Raw genomic sequence first — 20,139 nt, 5'->3', positions numbered from 1 at the left:
TCAACATCTTTCCCTGCCCAAGCCATCTTCCTTTCACATATGTTGATCCTTAATAAACTTCTTGCACCCAAAGTTTCATTTCAGCATCTCCCTCCATCTTGAGACTAGGCAGTCTTGGTGGTCCAAGACGGGTGTTTCTGGCTGGAGGATCTGAATGATGCCAGGAACGGAGATGATGTCAAGAAACAAGATGATGGGGCACAGATGAACAGGGGCAGGTTTGGGCAGTGGGGACAGGGGTGTGGCTTCTGGCAGGTAGAGTCTAGGTCAGGGCTGGAAAGGGCAACTTGCAGTCATCAGGATGTAGAGCCAAGGAGTGGTTAAAGCTGTTCGAGGGTGTGGGCTCACCTGGGGAGAATTTGGAAAGGAGTGGAGGGCAGTGCCAACAGTTCACTACCGCTGTGGGTGCTGAAGTGTGGTGGGGCCCTGCCCACAGAGGCTGCAATCAGCTGAATCCAGACTGGAGAGAATTCTATAGGGCAAATGAGCCTATTTCTTCAACACATAAGTGGAAAGAAAGATAAATAAACAAAGAGGGAGGAGGAACTTAAAGTTTAAAAGAGATTTAAGAGATATGTCAACCAAATACAGAATGCAGAGTTTGTAGGAAACCTGATTGGAACAAGTCAACTGTAAAAAGACATTTAGGGACAATTGGCAAATGGGAACACTGACAGGAGTATTGGTAAATTGCTAAATATAATAATGGTACTATAGTTATTTTCTCTCTTAGAGGTACATATAGATATATGTACATGTGAGATGATATATAATATTGGAAATTGCCTTAAAATAATCCAATGATGGGGGTATATGTGGAAGAAATGAGGGTAGGATAAGAGATGAAAAACGATTGGCCCTGAGTTGATAATATTTGAAGCTAGGTGATAAGGACCTAGTTCATCAGACTATTTTCTCTACTTTATATGTGTTTAAAATTTTTAACTGAGGGGAAAAAAGGTATGAAAAGTACCTGGCACATGGTAGCAATTCATTAAGTAACTTGCCTAAAGCCAGATAGAATCATTCTGATTTGCTAAAGCTGCCAGAATGCAATATACCAGAAATGGGTTGGCTTTTACAATGGGGATTTATTAACTTACAATTTATAGTTCTTAGGCCATGAAAATACCCAAATTAAGGCATCAACAAGATGATACCTGGACTCTGAAGAAAGGCTGCCGGCATCTGGGACTCCTCTGTCACATGGAAAGGCACGTGGCCGGCCTTGGCTGGTCCTTCTCTCCCAGGTTTCGTTGCTTTCAGGTTCTGGCTTCAGTGGCTCTTTCAGCTTCTATGGGTCCTTGCTTGCTTCTCCCAGGTCTTTTCTCTCTCTAAGCTCTCTTGGCTTTTTCTGTCTTCTATCCTCTCATAAAGGACTCCAGTCAAAGTATTAAGACCTACCTTGAATGGGATGGGTCACATCTGAATTGAAATAACCAAACCAAACAGTTCTGTCCATAATAGATCTGCACCCACAGGAATGAAGTAAAAGAACATGACTTTTTCTGGGGTACAAAACAGCTTCAAACCAGCATAATCAGCAAAAACCATGGTCTGCTTCTCAGAAAGTCCTATGTCTTTTACCCCTGCCAGGCAGCTAAAATAATCACAAAGCCATTCACTGAAAATGAATTTTTATTCCAAATGATTGTAATGGCTAGGAAGACAAAAACTAAAACTCATAACAATTTGCTTAATTAGAAATCAAAAGTAGTTGAATTATAGGAGGGCAAACAGTGAGGAGAGAGCCTTGGCACTCTGATAATGGTTATAACCAAGGAAACAGAAATAATCAGTGTCCTCCTAATACACAATTGAATATGCAGCATTTACAGCAAATAACGAAAAGAAAGAAAGAAAAAGAAGGACAGAGAAAGACAATAGAATGAAGAGTAGAGAAAAGAAAAGAAAGGAAAAGAAAAGGGAAAACCCCCAACAAGATTCCAAACCTCAGAAATTAACCTTCACTTAAGAACACAGTGGTGAAGACTTTTGGTAGCAAAATTGTCACAATTCTTAAAATGAATGTCTTCAAAAGTGTTTCTTCAAATTCAAAAGCTAACAAAAACTGCAGAGGAAACCGTTACACTGGCTTAGGAGAACTGGCACCCGTAAGATGACAGTCAGTCCTACTTCCAAAACACTGGCTAACCGGGGAGCCCAGATAGCCCAAACAGACAGCACTGACGTCGCCGACTGTACAAGAACACGCTGGGCCACTCCTCATTACCGGGGAAGCCAAACTACTGCTCCTCCTGGCTGATGCCGAGGTTACCTTTCTGCACCTCGAGCTCCTCGGCACTGACCATCGACGGGTCAATGGCCGCGTATTTGGTTCCGTGGAACTGCAGCAAATGTATCTGTGGAGATGTAGAGTGATGATTTTAAATGGTTGCATTATAAAGTGTATTGTATATTGCCTCATATAAAGAGCTTGGTAAGAAAACTTCACCAAGTATAGTATAGATGTTTTATACTTCTCAAATTACAGAGTAATACACACTAATTACAGAAAAATTGGAAAACACAGAAAAGGCAAAGCAAAATGTCTGAAAACCACCCATATTTCCATCATCTAAAGAAACCACTAAAGCCACAGTTAACTTTGTGTGTGTGTGCATATAGCCTGTGTATGTGTATGTATATTTGTGTGTATCCTTTTTTAAAGTACAGCTCCGGTCAAGCTTGCACATGCAATTTGGGATCTTTTTTCCTCACTTAACATGTAACCAGTAATTCTAGGCTCCTACAAACTCTTTGAAGCATCTCAAATGCCTGCACACTGCTCCACAGAGTAGATACGTACCCTCCTCTGCTGCAAGTTAGGACCTTCTAACCTGCTGTTATGACTAACACCACGATAAATACCTCTGGGCATCAAGATTTTCTATTTAGAATCCTTTCCTTTGCATGAATATGTGGTTTTTTGTTTTGTTTTGTTTTGTTTTTTTAAAGCCAAGGCAACCACTTCTCACAGCTATTTCTAATATCCATTTAGGTAGGGAATGAAGAGGAGTTGGTTTGTTATAGCTTTGCTGTGGTTGTTTAATACATTAAAAGTAGATCAAGAAGTAGCTTTATGGGACTCACACTGTCCCTTTCTAGGTCTGGTGTCCTGTTACGATTGAATTCACTGTGTCTAGGAGGCAGGGTCACATCACACCAATGGCTACCTCAAAGGGTGGATGTGGGCCTGCTGGTCTCAGGAGGGATGGTGGACAGATTGACACATGGGTGTCTGTCACATACCCATCTGAATCCCCCTATAAATGATAAAAGTAAACCACCTCTATCCAATCAATGTCTCATTCCTACTGAGAATGAAACTTTCCTTATGCTACCATCCAAAAAAAAAGCTTTATGTTTCAAACCATACATTCTAGGTTCCAGCTAGGACCTACCTACCTGTACATAAAGATTCACCTCTGCACTTCGGCACAGGTATGGGAAATTGCCCCCTGTTTTCAGGTGAGCTCTCCGGGCATTAGGGTAGAGTTTGTACATTTCTTCTTTTGCTTCGGTTGAAAGGGCACTCTGGTCAAACACCTTAAAAACACACACACACAAGACTGAGACCTTCTAGTATTTTAATATGTTTTTTCACTAATGGAAAGCACCACCCCAAGCATTCCTTTCTCATGAAGAGAGAATGCTGAATCCCCATGTGGCCCGAGCCATATCCTGGTGACAATCCCTGGTCACTTCTAACTCCAACATGAGGCGTTAGTTACAGATTTTACTGACAAACGTCTCTTGCATTCTTTGGGGGAAAATTTCTATTGTGAATTTCTCTTTTCCTCAAATGTAGATGACTAAATTAACAGAATAATGATTTCAATCATTACTGAAAATGCCAGTTAATTTCAAAGAGATCATGAAACCCAAAAGAACTTATTTTATTATTAGTTAAAAACAATTACATAAGTAGTATATGCTCTGTGAATAACATTTGGAAACATTTAAAGAGTGTAAGATAAAAAAGTTCAAGTCCTTTCCTGGGGAAGCCAATTATTAGCAATTTAGAGCATATAATTCTAGACATTTTTCAATGCCTATGCAAATTATGTTTATACACACAGGCAAAAAAGTTTTTCAAAAAATAATTTAAAAGTAAGGAGCAAGTTTTTGTGCTGATTAGTAGACTTTATGGAATTCTCAATTCTCTGCCTGCATGAGGTACCTTCTGTTTGTTTCCCTGATGTGTAATAACTAACATGCAATATCTGTTGATAAAAATAGTAAAAGTATACCAAAAAGGGTAAGGAATACCACTTCCATTTAAATTTTTATTTCAATGGTGTTATTACTGCCAGGAAAAATCCAGGATACACAACACAGAGATTATTTTGGAACTGAGAAAGCTTGGTGGAGAGAGGAGGAGGGAAGCAAAGGCAGCATTTGAAGAGACACATTGAAAACGTAAAAGTAATTACAAGGAGAATCTTGACATACACATTTTAAAAGGTAATGCAACTATTTTAATTAAAAAGGAAGCTTACATCCATAATGGTTACAGGGATGTCCCGAATTTTATGAGGCTCCACGTAAGAATTTTGACAATTCAGGGTAAGTCTTGAAGCCAGTTCACTCTGACCCAAACTTTCCAGCTACAGGAAGAAATGCACGTAAAAATTTTAAATTAATTTTGTTTTTCGCATTTACATTAAATCCACAGACAATACTTGTGGTTGTAAAGGTGCATCATGTCGGGGCGGGGGGGCACACAGGTGACAAAGGACGAAACGGAGCATTTGAGAGACCACAAACTGGGCCTCTCCCTTCCGGGAACCCGGATGAGGCTCCACAAATGGAGCTCGGCCTTCCACAGCCCTCAGCCAGAATGCCTGCCTCGACCAGCTCCTGTGGGCCACAAGCCAATACTTGAGGCTCAAAGGAGGCAGAAAAACATTTAAGAGATCATAGGGCTGGAAGAGACCTCAGAAATCACCTATCTCAGTGGTTCCCAAATGCAGGTCTACAGACCTGGTACATCAGAATCTGAGGGGAGGGGTGGGTGAGGAGGTAAGAAAAGCCCATGTCTCACGCCCAGGGATTCCAGTTCAGATAGTCTGGTGTGAGGCCTTGGAACCTGCACTGTTAAAAGCTTCACCAAGTGATTCTGATGAATGGCTGGTTTGGGAAACACTGACTTAGCCAAGCCCTAATCAGCAGCAATATCTGTTGTGTATTAAAATTAACATGGAAGACTGCTTAACAAACACCCCTAGCATATACTCTGAAACAGATCTGTCCTCAGGAGCCAAGCAGATGTGAACATTTCCAGCACAAAGTGTCCCCACCCCAGTGCCATGACTCTTACCCTGTCCACCATGAAATCGATGGCATCAGCCATTATAGGGTCCACTGGCCCAGATGAGAAATTTCCAAGGACTATTTTTTTGAGCATAAAAGCTGGCATCAGCCAAAAGCTGTAAAACAAAGGCAAAGACCTAATAATTTAAACTTCCAAGACTACACATAAATGGCAAATATTCATTTGACATTGAAGTCTTGTATTAGCCTGGTACTTGGAATCTACAGATAAAAAGACCTAGTCTCTTTCTTCAAAGGCCTCAGCATTTAGCTTTTATACACACTTTCCCAAACTCCCAAAGAATTACGGTTTAATATGATCAAATTTTCATGTGAGGATATGGAATAATTATAAGTGACATTTCAAAATACCTTTACAGAAGTAGACATTCTGGTAATTCCAGTGGTTGAATTGTTTCCTTGAGAAAACTGGACACTTAAGAAATTCAGGCTATCACCTTTTGATTGATATTTCAAAATATTTCAAAATAGTAAAACGAGAGTTACCGCACTTCCCGAAATTTGCTACTATTAGATTCAACTGGGCTAATACAAGGCAATTCAATCTTTATGGATTTCTATATGTGATCTTTAGTTGATAGTTATTCCTTTAATTTCAAAATTTGAGGGCCATGATACAGGGTAAGCACAAATTTCTCTAACGTTATGCTGAAAATTACTTACAAAAAGTGCAGACTACTTTCTGATGCATACTCTCAATGGAATGGCTTTTGTTGGAAGTTGAGCTACCCTTGCAAGCACCAGTGGGCTATCTTCCCATTAACTTTCTAGGTTCTCTCTCATCCCCCACTGCTTTATCCTCTAAAGATGATGATGCCCTGGAGCTCTGTGAGGGGAGGCCCACGCTGACTTTGCTTGCCACTGTACCCTCAATGTGGGGCCAATGGTTAAGTTCTCAGATATTTAATAAAAAGTAGCTGATATGCAAGAGCACAAACAGGTGGGGGCACCCTTGGCTTCTGACAGTTAAAACAACAAATCTCATCAAAATAATCAATGAGCTTAGTGCACCATCTGTTGTGAAGCATTTGTAGCTAATGTGTACGAGAAATTGCCACGTGAATGCTAAGTAAATAAACTATTGAGACAACATCAGGAAAATTTCTAAAAAGATCAAAGATCAATCTTAAGGAGACTGTGAAAACCATGAAAACAATGTTTTTCTATAACATTATTTGAAAACCAAACCAATCACAAAGATATGTTCGGTCACTGGGTAGGTTTTTAGGATAGAGTCTAGCCTTGCAGCAATGAAAGAAATGCACATTAAACCAGCTTTAAGGTGCGATTAGATCCTTATCATAATTAAATTGTAAAATCAATGATGGGATGGTTCTGAGGAAACAGGCACCCCACTGGCTGCACAACAAAGTATTTCCTCCCTTTCCATCTTCCCGAAGAGCAGGCTAACATAACCGTCCTGATGCAGCGAACAGCTCCCGCTGGACCGAATGCTCCAGTTTTTCCATTCTGGGGAACAAATCTCAAGAAATAACCCAGAAAGAGAATTTAAAAAAAAATTATGCAAAGCTGTTTACAATAGACCAAGTGCAGAACTTGGGAAAAGCCAAAGGCCTAACGAACCTGCATCAGTCAATACACAGAAGAGTTAACACAAAACATTAAATGGAACAAACAGAACACAATATTAGTTACATATGCAGCAAAGAGAAACTGTAAAAGCATATGAATGTATATTAAACAAGATTAAAAAATTAAAATTTAGAATAATGGAAATAGTTTAATTTGGAATTCATTCAATTTTTTTTTTTTTGCAAAGGTGATTGTTCCCAGAAAAAGATATAACCTTTCCCTCTCTAACAGTATCAAAAAACCCCAAAAGCTAATATTTTCAAATTTCCACTGAACAAAAATAATAAACATTTAGCCTACTGTTTACCTTCTTACCTGTTTGCAGTCCAAGTTTGGTTAAAGATAGAGGTGTCACTGAAGGAATTGCAGAGGATGAGGGAATGGACTCTGGGAGACTTATGAGTGTATTCAGCAAACTTCTGGGCCAAAAAACCTCCCAGGGAAGCCCCAAAAAGATGAACCTAATTATAAACAAACACAAGGCAAGTCCTAAAACACTGTTCAACCCTAAACATAGATAACAAAAAATTTTTTTTAATTATTACCAACCACAGAATATGTCATCATTAGCCAACAGACTGAAATATCTGTTGCAGTTAGGAATTTAGAGAATGTTACACACCCTATCAAGAAAACAATATGATTCTGCATCCAAATTATACAAGTTACAAAAATATTCACAGATTGCATTATAGAAAAAGAAACCACTGAGTTATTATGTTTAAGAAAACCATGACCCAGTAACTCCATTCCTGTGTATATATCCAAGAGAAATGAAAATATGCATCCACACAAAAACCTGTACACCAACACTCAGAGCAGCATTATTCATAATAACCCCAAAGTGAAAACAACTCTGATGCTCATCAACTGATGAATAGATTAAAAAATGTGAGTGAGTATTATGTTCATGTGTCAACTTGGCTAGGTTATGGTGTCAGTTATTTGGTCAAGCAAGAATGGCCTGATCATTACTCTGAGGATATCCTGTAGATTTAACTCATCATTCAGTTGATTGCTTCTATGGCTGATTACACGTACAATCAACAAAGGAGATTGCTTCAGCAAGGAGAAAAGTCTCATCCAAGCAGTGGAAGGCCTTAAAGGGATAAGTGATGATTTCAACAGTCAGAAAGAAGAATTTCTATATCTACTTCAACCAGACAGCTTCTCCTGGGGAATTCCATCTAAACCTTCATCAGAGTTCCCAACATGCAGCCTGCCCTACAGAATTTGGACTTGCCAATCCCCACAGTCACATAAGCTAATTCCTACAATAAATCTCATAATATAATAAATTTTATAATATATGTTCTGACAGTTCTATTTCCCTGGAAAACCCTGACTAATATAATATGCTACATCCATACAATGGAATATTATTTAGCCATAAAAAGGAACGACGTACTGCTACATGCTACAACATGGATTAATCTTGAAAGCATTATGCTAAGTGAAATAAGCCAATCACAGAAGACCAAATACTGTATGATTCCATTTAACTGGAAGTGTCCAGAATAGGCAAATCTACACAGAGAGAAAGTAGATTAGTATTTGCTTAGGACTGGGAGGGGGGATGGGAAAAATAAGGTGTGATTGCTAATGAGTACAGGGTTTCTTTTTGGGATGATGAAAATATTCTAACACTGGTTGTGGTGATGATTTTACTACTCTGTGAATATATGAAAAATCTTTGAATTGTACACTGTGGTAGTTTGAAGCTGTTTGTACCCCAAAAAATGCGTTCTTAAATTTAATTCATTCCTGTGGGTGTGGACCCATTGTATGTAGGACCTGCTGATGAGGTTTCAGTTACTGTGTGTCCCACTTCAATCAGGCTGGGTCTTAATCCCATTACTGGAGTCTTTTATAAAAGAATGAAATTCAGAAACAGACAGAGATAGAGAGAAAGCCACAGGAAGTAAGAAGCTGAAATCAATGAAACCCAGAAGAGGAGAAAGAGAGCAGGAGATGCCACCATGTGCCTTGCCATGTGACAGAGGAACCAAGGATTGCTGGCAGCCATAGTCTTCAGGAAGAAAGCATCGCCTTGATAAGGCCTTGATTTGGACATTTTCCTGGCTTCAAAACCATGAGCGAATAAATTCCCATTGTTTAAACCAAACCATTTCATGATGTTTGTTTAAGCAACGTGGGAAACTGAAACATACACACTCAAAGGGTAACTGAATGACACGTGAATTATATTTCAATAAAGCTGTTATAAAAAGAAAGCACCAGGCTTTTCAATATAAATGTTGCATGAAAATCACCTATGTAGGAAGTTTCAGGGTACTCACTTTATCTAATTGTAGATGGTCTAAAAGTTTTCTGAATCCATCACAGAATTCAAGAAGGTCCCAATAAACTGGATACTGTAACTGAAATGATAGCAAGTTTTATCTATTTTTTAAACTGTAATGGTAAAATGCAACTCTTACATAGCTGAAAAATTTAGGACTCACTCTAATGGCATTTTTGCTCGAGCTCTGCTCCTTATTCAAAATACATGAAAATAAACTCTCAGCTTCTCCTAAACTTCATAGTTCACATTTTACCTGATAATTAAGAAAGAATAAATAGCTCAGTAAGCACTCTCCAGTGAGATTACAAGAAGAATAATCTCAATTCATATTAGTTTCCTTTCCAAATTCCTGAGAAATTCTGAGATTCAGGGTATAGAGCAGAACCCACCCAAATAAGAAAATACTGTTTTCCCTTAAATCCAATTTCATTTTAAATTATGGCTTAGAAGAACTAGAAATAAAATCTGTTCTAAGGGGAGCTCCCTCTCCTTTTCTTTAAGGGTGTGTTCAACAAAATTGTTTCTCTTCTTTTAATTGACTTAGTCATTCTATCTGCTTTCTTATATTTTTATCTGTGACAAAAAAAAAAAAAAAAAGTGTAGTGCTTGCTCCTAAGTAGCCTGTTTATTAATGCTAGTGATAAAGAGGAAAATGAAATAACAAGTCACTAACTCATTTCTAGGGGACTCAGGCTTGTCACTTAAAAATTCCCCTCTCCTTTTATGTATAAAACCCATCTGAATGGTTTGTTGTTTTAAGCTTTTAGATTCATTGTGTCATTGACAAATCATTGGAATAGGTACTGCCATGTAAATTTTGCCACAGGATAATTTTGCATTTTGATGTAATATGTTACTTTTACTATTAAAATTCCATTTGTGGATAAGATGTCCATCATTCTGAGAAAGAATGGAGAACAGACTTTCTCTAGCAGAAAATTTCAGAATTTGGGACAGATAATAGCCTAAAATAAAGGGGATGATATTTTTATGAAGCCTTTAATTTAAAAATATGTATGCCCTACACAGGGTGATAAAACTGTATTGACATTAATTTTCTTGGGGTATGACAGGGACATGTTGTAAGCAATGCAGTTAATTTAGGTTCTTTGTTTTTCTTATTCCTTTGTTTTGTTTTGTTTGACTTTTTTTTTTTAATTTTTTGATAAAGTAAAAAAAAGCTATTGCTTTAAAAAAAATTGTATTGACACACAAACATACTATCAGTAGAAGTAAAACTGGAGAAATCTGCACAAGATTGGTGGATTGTACCAATGTCATTATCCTGGCTGTGATATCAGACAATAGTTTTGCAAAATGTTACCATGGGGATCAACTGGACAAAGTGTACAAAGGATCTCTGTATTATTTCTTGCAACTGCATTTGAATGCACAATTATCTCAATAAAAATTTAAATGGAAAGACTCCTGCATTTTAACTGCTAGATATTAGTAAATATCTAATAAAGTTTCCTTATGGGGTTGAGCATTCTGATCCAACCATCATGACAAAGTAATCTCAAAAACACTGTAGGCCTTTTCTTGAATCATTATCTAGCTGACGAAATAGGGAAAGCCGAAAGCCTACAATAAGAAGCTTGATGGCAAAGAAACAATACCTGCCAGAAGGCAAGACTCTGGCAACCTGACAGTTTGGAGCGATAAACAAGCTGTCAGCTTCATAAGTTGGCACAGTGCTCTTGAGTGGGAAAGTCGCCCAGGGGCTGCACAGTTTCCCACTCCCTGGCTGATCAACTGTAGCCACCATAAAAAGTACTGCCATAGATTTTTGGCTGCAGTGGGCTAGGATGTGGGCAGCTACCACCCTGCTCCCCTGGAGTCCTGTACTTGAAGAGGGATTATGGGCCACCTAGAACAAGGGAGGATCATGTTGTAAAGATCTGAATACGCCATATGATGAAAGATGGTTAAAGAAATTAGATATATTCAGCCAGAGAAAAGACTTGGGGAGAAGGCAGCAGGTGGTGCTGGTGGTAACTGTTTTGTGTGGCCCCAGTTGGTGGTAACTTCAGCAGGATTTTCAGTTACCTTCTAAGAGCACAGAGAACTGATCCACATTTTCTCTCCTTTAGATAGTAATAAAATGTATAAAAACAGCAGTATTCCTACCAGGGAGTACCATTTACATTTTAATATTTCAGGCTCCAGAAACAACGGCCAGCTTCAAAGCACTCAAGAGGAATCTCTCTCTCTTTCACTGGTAGTTAGGAGACAAGCCTCAATTGTAGCTACATAGTCAAGGTGTGCAAAAGATCAGTCCGAGGCAACAGTGCCTTCCCCACCCACATGTTTCTCCCAGAGAAAGAGACAAGAATGACCAGTGAAAAACGAGACTTAGACCAAACTCAGCTATTAAATAAAATATTAGAAACAAAAAACTTCTTAACCAAATGCTAAGGATATGGGCTAATTAATGAACTTCAGCTTAAATGTCAAAGATTTACATTCGAGCAAGCTTTTGGTCACCTAAATGTTACAAGATCCCTCTGTGGTCTAATATTCTATAATCAGCTCCTCAGGAAGCAGTGATGTAATAAAAAGAGGAGAGGAAATGGAGCCAGAAGAGCAAGTGGGGCTCCTCCCTCCATTGCTTGCTGGCTGTGTGACCCATGCGGTCACTAAAATTACCGGGACCTCGGTTTCCTCATCTGTAAATGAGGACAGTGCTTCCTACCGTACCGAGTTCTGAGAAGAGTTAGAGATAATAATGCACGTAAAAGCTGGGTGTAGAGAAGGCTTCCAACAAGGGTGTGCTCTTTCTGAATATCTGTATGTATGTGTACACATACCACTTTCTCTCAAAATGCTTCAATTCACATTTTAATAACTTTTAAATAATAATTTAAAAAATAATTTTTAATCTCGATAAAAACTGTGCCCATTATTGTAGCTGATCAGAAACAGAAGCACAAAAAAGCACAAAATGCAAACCAGAAGCTTAATGTCAAATCAATAATACTCACAGCTATAACCCGGTACCCCCATCCAGTCAGAGCCAAAATCTGCCGGAAAAATACATCCGCAGTTCCACTCACAGGGGGCAGAAATATGAGTGGACACCTGATACTTCTGGGGCCGGCATCATAGAGTGACCATATCTTACTGTCATCATCATCTACGATAATCTAGGAGGAAAGTTATAAGCAAAAGAATGAAAAGCTTACGAATTTGGTTTTTAAATTATGTTTAAAAAATTATAAAATTGTAATTTCACTGACAATTTTAATACCACTGTCTTATTTGTTACAAGGTAACCTGGGGATCAAGAACAAAGACCAGACACCAGATTTGCAGCATGGAGAATAATCTGTTTTGGTGTCTTTTTTTTTTTCCTGCAGTTCTAACGCATTCCACCGAACTGCTTTAGAATCTTCCAAAGAGCAGAGCAGGTTTCTACCAGTCATTACTTTTCCCTTCCATCCATAATATGAAGAAGTCTATTCTATTTACCATTTAAACCGTGAACTCTGCACGTGGCACCTGTGTTCTCCCCATACTTCCGGCCGTGTGCATGAGTGCGGGAGCTTGTGAGTAGAGAGGGAGGGCAATTTTCAGTCACTCTCCGATGCTGGGCCAGAGGGTGGGCTGGAATCAGTAGGTTCAAAGTATGAACAAAGGGGGAAGGTGGAAGCAAGGCTCCAGGCTCTAGGGAGAAACTGGGTAAAGATGGCCCCAGCTCAGGATATGCTTCAGGAACCCGATCTTGACTAAGCCTCAGAAGGGGCGAATGCTGCTACAGAGGGATGTAGCAGGTGTAGGTGTCACTGTCCCAAGAGAATGCTTCAGTTGGGGGATGAGGGGTAGGCACAGGGAGAAACTGGCTTTTGGGGGGCATGTGGGGGGGGGGGCAGGGGAGGAAGGTCACCAGGAACTTTCCCTATTTGGTGGTTCTTGACCCAGGAAGAAATAAAGATGAGCATTAAATGAGCTGAGGCAAGGCAAGTACTCAACACAGAGCTTGGCAGATACTGAGTGTTCAATAAGCGTTAGCTATTATTATTATTCACTGCATGAGTTTAATTTTTGTTTTCTTTGGCTGCCTTTTGCAGGTATTTGGAAAAGTGAATTAACTGCATGAACATCTGCCAGTGCAAATCAATGTTTATCCTCCTTGTATATTAAGAAACCATGGCCTCCATTTCTTTCTTTGGGGAGCTCCTGGCTGGCAGTCCTACAGTATCCGTGGTGTCACTCTGTGGGTGGAGGCACAGTAATCGGGGTCACTGGTGTCATCAGGAGCAGACAAACGGGGCCAGGCAAAGTCCAGAAGGCCCAAATACTTCCCGGATGTCCCCAGGTCACAAGAGTGACAACGGTACCTCACACTCATGTTTTTGCCCTTTGTACTTTGCCCCTCACATTTTGCTTTCCATGTTTCCTTTTGCTATGGGTTGTGGTCAAAATCTCTTAATGTCTTCAAAGCAGTACATGGTAAATCCAAATCTTGTAGTAATAAAGTTCATATGAGCTAAGACGTTCAGATCTTTACAATTTTTAAGATCTTACAATTTTTGTAGAAATTATTGCAATCATCCAGTTTGGAAGAAAAGTAACAAAAATAGTATGTTCTGAATGTACACCATCGCTACTTAAATGTTACTTTCCACTTCCACTTTCTCAGGGTTCCTTAAATGGCAACTTTGTTCAGAAGAAACTGGCAATATCTGTTTGATATTTTAAAATCTAGCACAAAATTTCAAGCAAACTTATCATGACTTGTGGACCAAACTGATGTGACAACTGGAGAAAGCCACCCCAATGAAACTACTTCTTAGAACTACTTCTAAGAATATTTGGATACGTTTGGGTTGCTTTGGATCATGAGTTACCTGTGGGGATGGGACAGGGTAGGGGGATCCCCAGGGCAACTCTCCATTTAGCCTGGGCAGTGGTCTCCTGAGCAGCGGGAAGGAAGAGGGATTCCCTTTGGTGAGCAGCCCAAATGCTCTGGCTTTGAAACCAGATTAATTTGATTTCAAACCAAGATTCTATCAGGCTCTCTGACCCTTAACCCATTAATTAACCTCTATGAATCTCAGTTTTCTTATCTGGTGAAATGGGCACACCACTACACGCCTTGTTAAACTGCTGCAAGAATTAAATGAGATATCTGGGGAGTTCCTACAATGCTAAGCATATAGTAGGTAGTCTGTCTACACTTGAAGAACTGGTATCTCAGATTTCTATATGAGAGTAATTTTGTTATTAATGAAAACTTGTATGTGACTTCCCCAGCTGTCCACCCTGACAAAATGTTCATGGCAGAGACACTGAGGATCTTAAGATCATAGTACTCAAATACTTCTATGAGGGAATCAGCCAAGAGTTTAGTCTGTGGCTTGCACAGCCTTTGTCTAATGTGATCCTTTACATTTGGGATTACTTTGGGACTCACAATCAAGAGCCAGATTTCAATACAAATGTTTAGGGTTTCAGACAACTCAGGCAAATAAAGTTTCCAGAAGATGACTATGACAAAGTGAGTGAGAGAACATATAATGTGAACCACAGGCTATCTTAAATCTGAGGAACAGAAAAATGCTTTATAACAGCATCTGATGGCATTTTCCATATAGGTGCTGTTGCTGTCAGCTTTCCAATAAACTATACAGAGCAGTACACATATACCTGCTTGACTGAATATGTAAAAGCAATTATAACAATGAGTATGGTTGCACCAGCTTTTAATCTTGAATGCCAAGTCGACTGCACTTGGCAGGGAAGAGGTGAACTTTAAGCACCGTAACCCAGAGTCATGATACATGATACATGGCAATAACCTTCATTTTCAAACACTACTAATGCATAACATCTAAATCACATGCAAAAACAACACAAGGTTTTGCAAGTAAGAGGCATAGTAAAACCACACATACCTTTTTAAGAGGAACTGTACTTCTAAACCAGTTATAATCGGGAGAGACTTTAATCTCTCCCATGATTAGCTGAAATGGAAGTTAACCCTGAAATAGAAGCATACAATGTTTCATGTCAAGAATTTACATTTACATCAGAACTAAATGTAGAGTCTGGTCTAGCTGTACCAACAATACTTTTAAATAAAAACAGAGAAAAATGGGCTATTTTACACCCAATCTACAGAAAACAATTTTGTGAAATCCTAGAATCTTGGAGCCAGAAGGGCCCTTAGAACTAAGTATTCCAACCCCCTTATTCCTCCAGAAGAAGAAACTGGTCTAGAAAACTTAACTGACTTACCTGAGATCACAAGCTATTGCAGGGCTTAGGACCAGATGCAGGACAGTGTTTCCTTGACACCACACTGCCTGTCCTGGGTAAATGATCCCGAACTGCAATACCATCACCTATCTTTTGACAATATTTTAAAAATCCATTTTAATAAAGACGTTCCTGTCTGACAGACCTATGGGAATCGTCCATTCTAAAAAAAGAAGTTCAGATAAGCTGCTGCTTGATCAATTCACAAAATGCCGTAAATCTAACTCTAGTTAGGGACATAGCTTCAGAACCTCATATGTAGTGCCTAATGCAAAGGAAAGGAAACTTGTTCATACTGATGTGATCAAGAGTTATATAATGTCCCTTGAAAGATTTATGATGAGATACCAGAATAGGTGTGAAGGCACTAAAACTAGGAACAAAGCAAAACATTTACCTTCAGAAAAATGTGTGTTCTTTTGTTGCCAGATTAGTGATTTCTGGCTTTTATAGCTCTATCACCTCGGATAAGTTACTGACCCTCTTTGGGCTTGTTTTCTCATCTATGACTTGTTCATCACTGTAGGCCCAAAGCCTAGAACAGTACTTGGCACAAAGCAGGAATTATTTGTTGACTAAAGGAATGACTTTTTTTTTTAAGAGAGTCCTTTCTATCCCGGGCTTTGGGCTGGCTAAGCAACTTTAGCTTAAAGCCTGCCCCTTTTTGCTCGGGCATCTGTGTTATGTCATAACAGGAACCTGAACTTATAGTTCCCTATTGCAAATTCTTACTACCAAATGAGGAACTTCCACCCTAGGTATCAACCAGAAGGTCTGGAGGGACTCAAACAGTGACTCTGCACCCTGCCCCCTACCCCTGGGGCAAGGCTGGCTTCCCCAACAGGGCTAAGATGAATTCCAGACTCAAGAACTTAACTCCTAGGCTGACCCTGAACTGTTATTTTAGAGGGGTTTCTCCGGACTGGCAAGGAGCAGGGGATTCTAAACTCAATGGAACTCTTCCTTCTTGGCCCTCCGAGTCTGTTCCCTAAGGAACACAGGGCCCTCGGGGTCTCTATTCTAACCTTGGGGGATTACTAAACGATACCTTGGGAGATAGTAAATCTAGACATTCCATTATTACACTTGATCTACAACCTAGACACTGTAATAATGATTTTGTCTCTACAGGCTAACATGGTACTTTTAGAAAAGCTTGTAAAACTATAAGTTGCTCTGAAGTACCAAGAAAATCATCAGCCAGACTTATGTTAAAAATCAGGGAGCATAAATGTGGTTATTATTCATAATGAAATAAAGAAAATCATTCTTTGCATATCCATTTAAAAAATCTCACTGAATATTAATTAACATGTTAAAAAATTTAAGCCATCTGAACTCTGGCCTTTAAGCTGGCTATTGTGTTTTTAATTGAAAGTAACTAGCACATAGATAATTAGTCCTGGAATATTTTTTCCTAGACAGACGTGAAATACTCCCAGATCAAATAAATACTTCATAAGAAAACATTTTCTAGTATTGCATTACTAGGAACAATTACTCCATTCTATAGGAGGGAATCTCAAAAACATGTTAAGCCAATAAAATCTACTCAATAGATTTAAAAAAACATCTTAGCTAATTAAAGCCAGAAAGTTTGCTTTTAAATTTTCCAAACTGAGATAAAATAAATTAATCACAGTTTGGGACTCATTTGCAACATACAACCAAACAACTACACAAATATGCACATACACATCATGCACAGTCCCATGAACTCAATTACGCACTCCTTTCCCACAGCAGTAAGTAGAAAGATGCTCCTTACCAACAGTCCTCAGTATTATTCACGACCACTTCAGTACTATAACGTTTTATAACTAATCTTGCAGGATGGAGAGATTCCACCCAACTGTGACTAAATTTTTGTAGAGACAAGTGATTTTAACACTTGTACTAGTTTGGCAGTACATGAAAGGTTAAATAGATACCAAATGTTGCATCTGACCAACTGACATCTAAACGAAAGAAGTTCACTGCTGCAAAGGAAAGCAGCTGTGAGTAGCATGAAAAGGAAAGTTTGTTTTCCTAGCTCTCTTTCATCCACTCCAAGTCACAAGAGGAACACTCTGTAGATGGAAAAGAAGATTAATTTGAGATTGTGACCAAACTGGTTAGTATTAAACAAGAAGGAATGAGGATCATCGAGTTCAACTCTGAGTTGATCTCTCAAGATTCAGTTCTTCAGAAAGACAAAAGCACCTGTTCATTCTGGTGGCAAAAAAGGCCACATAGATTAGCCTCAATCTTGTGAAAGGAAACCCCTTCTCTGGGTATGCTGTGGCAACCCAGTTCTCTACAGTCCTTTGGATGCTCCACAATACAACTGCCAGCTGTGAGTGTGGGCCAGGGATTACATGCACCTGTCCCTCAGGATCTCAACAGAACCTGCCAGTCAGCAGGTAATGAAATCGCCCTAACAAATGTTTAAGAAGTCATGGAACCAGCTTATCTAGTCAGAGGCTTCCAAATCTTTATTTCAATCTATAGCTGATTTACATATGGATAACCTGTGATTATTATTAATACCATGAATAACAAAATAATAGAACCAGAGTCTCTAGGTGATGCATTAGTTTTTTAATGCAAGCCTCCATACCTAACCACACCAGTACACAGCTATCCTTGTTTTAGATCTCTTTGGGGAAGATTAATCCCTCGTTTCTTCAGGAACCTATTCCATTATCTTGTAAACCTTGTGGGGGAAAAAGCTGTCTACTCAACATCTCTTCTGTGACACCTCATCTTGTGCTCTGTCTTGGTATAAAAGCTTTGGGAATTTGGACACAGCTATTAAGTTACTCCTCCATCTCTTGAATTTTTGTGCCAACAGGAGCTAGGCCATTGTAGGTGGAGACAAAGAACCGTCATAAATACAAAACTTATAAAAACAACTCCCCAGGAAAACGAGAAGAAAAGTGAGACACTTTAGCCCTGCTACTTTCCTCACCCCCTCATTCACAAGCCTCTCATCGGGCGGGTACTCAGCAATGACAAAGACATTTGCACTTTCAGGCTAAGACGCAATATCCAAAATAACTGGCGTCTGCTCAGAGTTCTTAAAAGTTTACTGAAAAAAACTGCCCCTGGGCTGGGGATGTGTAGCCCCAGGATGGGTTTGCAGGACGATGCCCCGAACAATCCCCTCCAGGAGACCCACACGCACCAGCCAACCTCACCCAGTCCCAACGGTGGCAGCCACACAAAGGAAGAGTCACACACGACCCTCATGAGCCCTGGCTCCGCCTCGGAGACAGACAGGCAGGCAGACAGACAGACAGACACACAGAAAAGCAATCACGTGCACGATCACATGGACCGGCCCACTCAGGGCCACATTCACAGTCACACCGACTAAGGCAGCAGTTCACACTACATACACATACACCCACAATCTCACAGTCAACACACTCACCCATACCCCCACCTCCCAGGGCCTTACACACCCCTCTCCTGCCGTGTCCGCCCCCACATCCCTTTTCCTCCCCAAAGCTGCCCTTCCCTCCAGTACCAGCGCGAAATGGGGAATATGCTGGGCCCGGAGCCGGGTCAGCGGTCGGGGCGCTCAGGACTCGTAGGGGCGGCGGGCCGCAGGGGCACGCAGGACAGCCGGCCTCGGAGGGGCGGGGCGCGCGGCCCTCCAGACCGTCCGCGCAGCGGGCGCGCGCCTCGCGCTTCCGGGTTCAGCGGAGGGGCGGGGCCACGTCACGGGGGAGGCGGCCCTGGGGTCTCCTTGGCGACGGGGCAGGGGAAAGCTGGGCTTGAAGGCAGCGGTCTTGAGGCTCTCGGGAGCCTCTGAGTTCCGCGGGTGGGTGAGGGAACCTGCGGTGAGACTAGCGGTGGCGGTGGGCGCCAGGAGGAAATCTGAGCTGCCTTTCAGTCAGCTCTAGGTCGCCTAACTGACGTGAGCACCAAGGAAGAAATTGTGAGAGAGGGAGAAAGGGGTGCCCGGCCCCCTAATACCTGCTTCTGCATTCGGTTCACGCATTCCTGGAGGAAGCGCACACCTATCGTTCCCTCCCCGCCGTGTGATGCTTTGAGGGGATCGCCTTGGGTTCCAGGTTTTGGTGACCAGGACTAGTATGCTCGTTTCTTGGCAAATTTTTTTCCTTGGTACAACCACAATCCCCTTCCATAGTCTTCTACTGTAGTGCCCCCGGCTACCTTTCCAGCCCTGTGCTGGCAGCCTGGGGGATTTCCGGGAACTTAATTCCACGGAGCCTCTCTCCTTCTTCACTGTCCCCTTAAGGGCATAGAGAATATTAATACATTTATGATCACTGTTCTTAAGCAAGATGTTGCAGAGGCCATGGCAGCCCTTTTCAGTAAAATGTTTGCAAGTTTGAACTGAAATAATGTGTAAGATTGAATAGCATGTAAATCTACCTGTTTGAAGTTCTTTAAGGATCGTGCAACGAGGTCTTGTTCAAAGTGCTTCTCCCTAATTTGTTTTAGGGAAAGCGTGTCCCGTTTAAATGGGCCTTCGGACTTTGACCTTACCCATACAAGTGTTCATGGGATTAAGGTCAGGGGAGATTCTGAGTAAATTGCATGCTTAGTCATGATCTCTGCCCTTCCGCTCAGGAACCTTGGGTCCCAGTCGAGAACTTGGACAAATCCCAGTCATTTCTCAAGAGCAGGAT

The 20,139-nt window shown here is 40.6% G+C and overlaps 2 protein-coding genes across 4 annotated transcripts in view; one reads left to right on the top strand and one right to left on the bottom strand.

The window, feature by feature from the left end:
* Window positions 1-12,643, top strand: part of ANKDD1A (ankyrin repeat and death domain containing 1A) — a 201,044-nt gene extending 188,401 nt beyond the window's left edge. The window contains exon 16 of the transcript XR_005216439.1: window positions 12,595-12,643. The gene's annotated coding sequence lies outside the window, so the exon portion shown is untranslated. The remainder of the gene's footprint in view (window positions 1-12,594) is intronic.
* Window positions 1,621-19,901, bottom strand: SPG21 (SPG21 abhydrolase domain containing, maspardin). Of its 3 annotated transcripts, none has more exons than XM_037833708.1 (9): window positions 19,883-19,901; window positions 15,133-15,219; window positions 12,220-12,381; window positions 9,231-9,311; window positions 7,246-7,391; window positions 5,324-5,432; window positions 4,503-4,610; window positions 3,409-3,549; window positions 1,621-2,363 (listed from the first exon to the last, which is right to left on the bottom strand). In XM_037833708.1, the coding sequence occupies exons 2-9, from the start codon at window positions 15,193-15,195 to the stop codon at window positions 2,247-2,249; spliced, it is 927 nt and encodes a 308-aa protein (XP_037689636.1). In that variant the 5' UTR covers window positions 15,196-15,219; window positions 19,883-19,901; the 3' UTR covers window positions 1,621-2,246. The 3 variants fall into 3 exon arrangements, with proteins under 3 accessions (XP_037689636.1, XP_037689634.1, XP_037689637.1); XM_037833706.1 differs by lacking the exon at window positions 19,883-19,901 and adding an exon at window positions 19,008-19,158; XM_037833709.1 differs by lacking the exon at window positions 19,883-19,901 and adding an exon at window positions 18,663-18,846.
* Between the last annotated feature and the right edge of the window lie 238 nt (window positions 19,902-20,139).

Source organism: Choloepus didactylus, chromosome 4 (genome assembly GCF_015220235.1).
Source record: "Choloepus didactylus isolate mChoDid1 chromosome 4, mChoDid1.pri, whole genome shotgun sequence".
In the NCBI taxonomy this organism is placed as follows: Eukaryota; Metazoa; Chordata; class Mammalia; order Pilosa; family Megalonychidae; genus Choloepus; species Choloepus didactylus.
This window is presented reverse-complemented; position numbering and strand designations above follow the sequence as displayed.

Bases quoted from the DNA above. Each gene is read 5' to 3' on its own strand.
- SPG21 (XM_037833708.1), bottom strand. From the start codon at position 15,195: ATGGGAGAGATTAAAGTCTCTCCCGATTATAACTGGTTTAGAAGTACA. The intron at 12,382-15,132 runs GTATGTGTGGTT...CTTTCCTCCTAG, and splicing joins GTACAGTTCCTCTTAAAAAG to ATTATCGTAGATGATGATGA. The intron at 2,364-3,408 runs GTAGGTAGGTCC...ACATCTCCACAG, and splicing joins AGGTGAATCTTTATGTACAG to ATACATTTGCTGCAGTTCCA.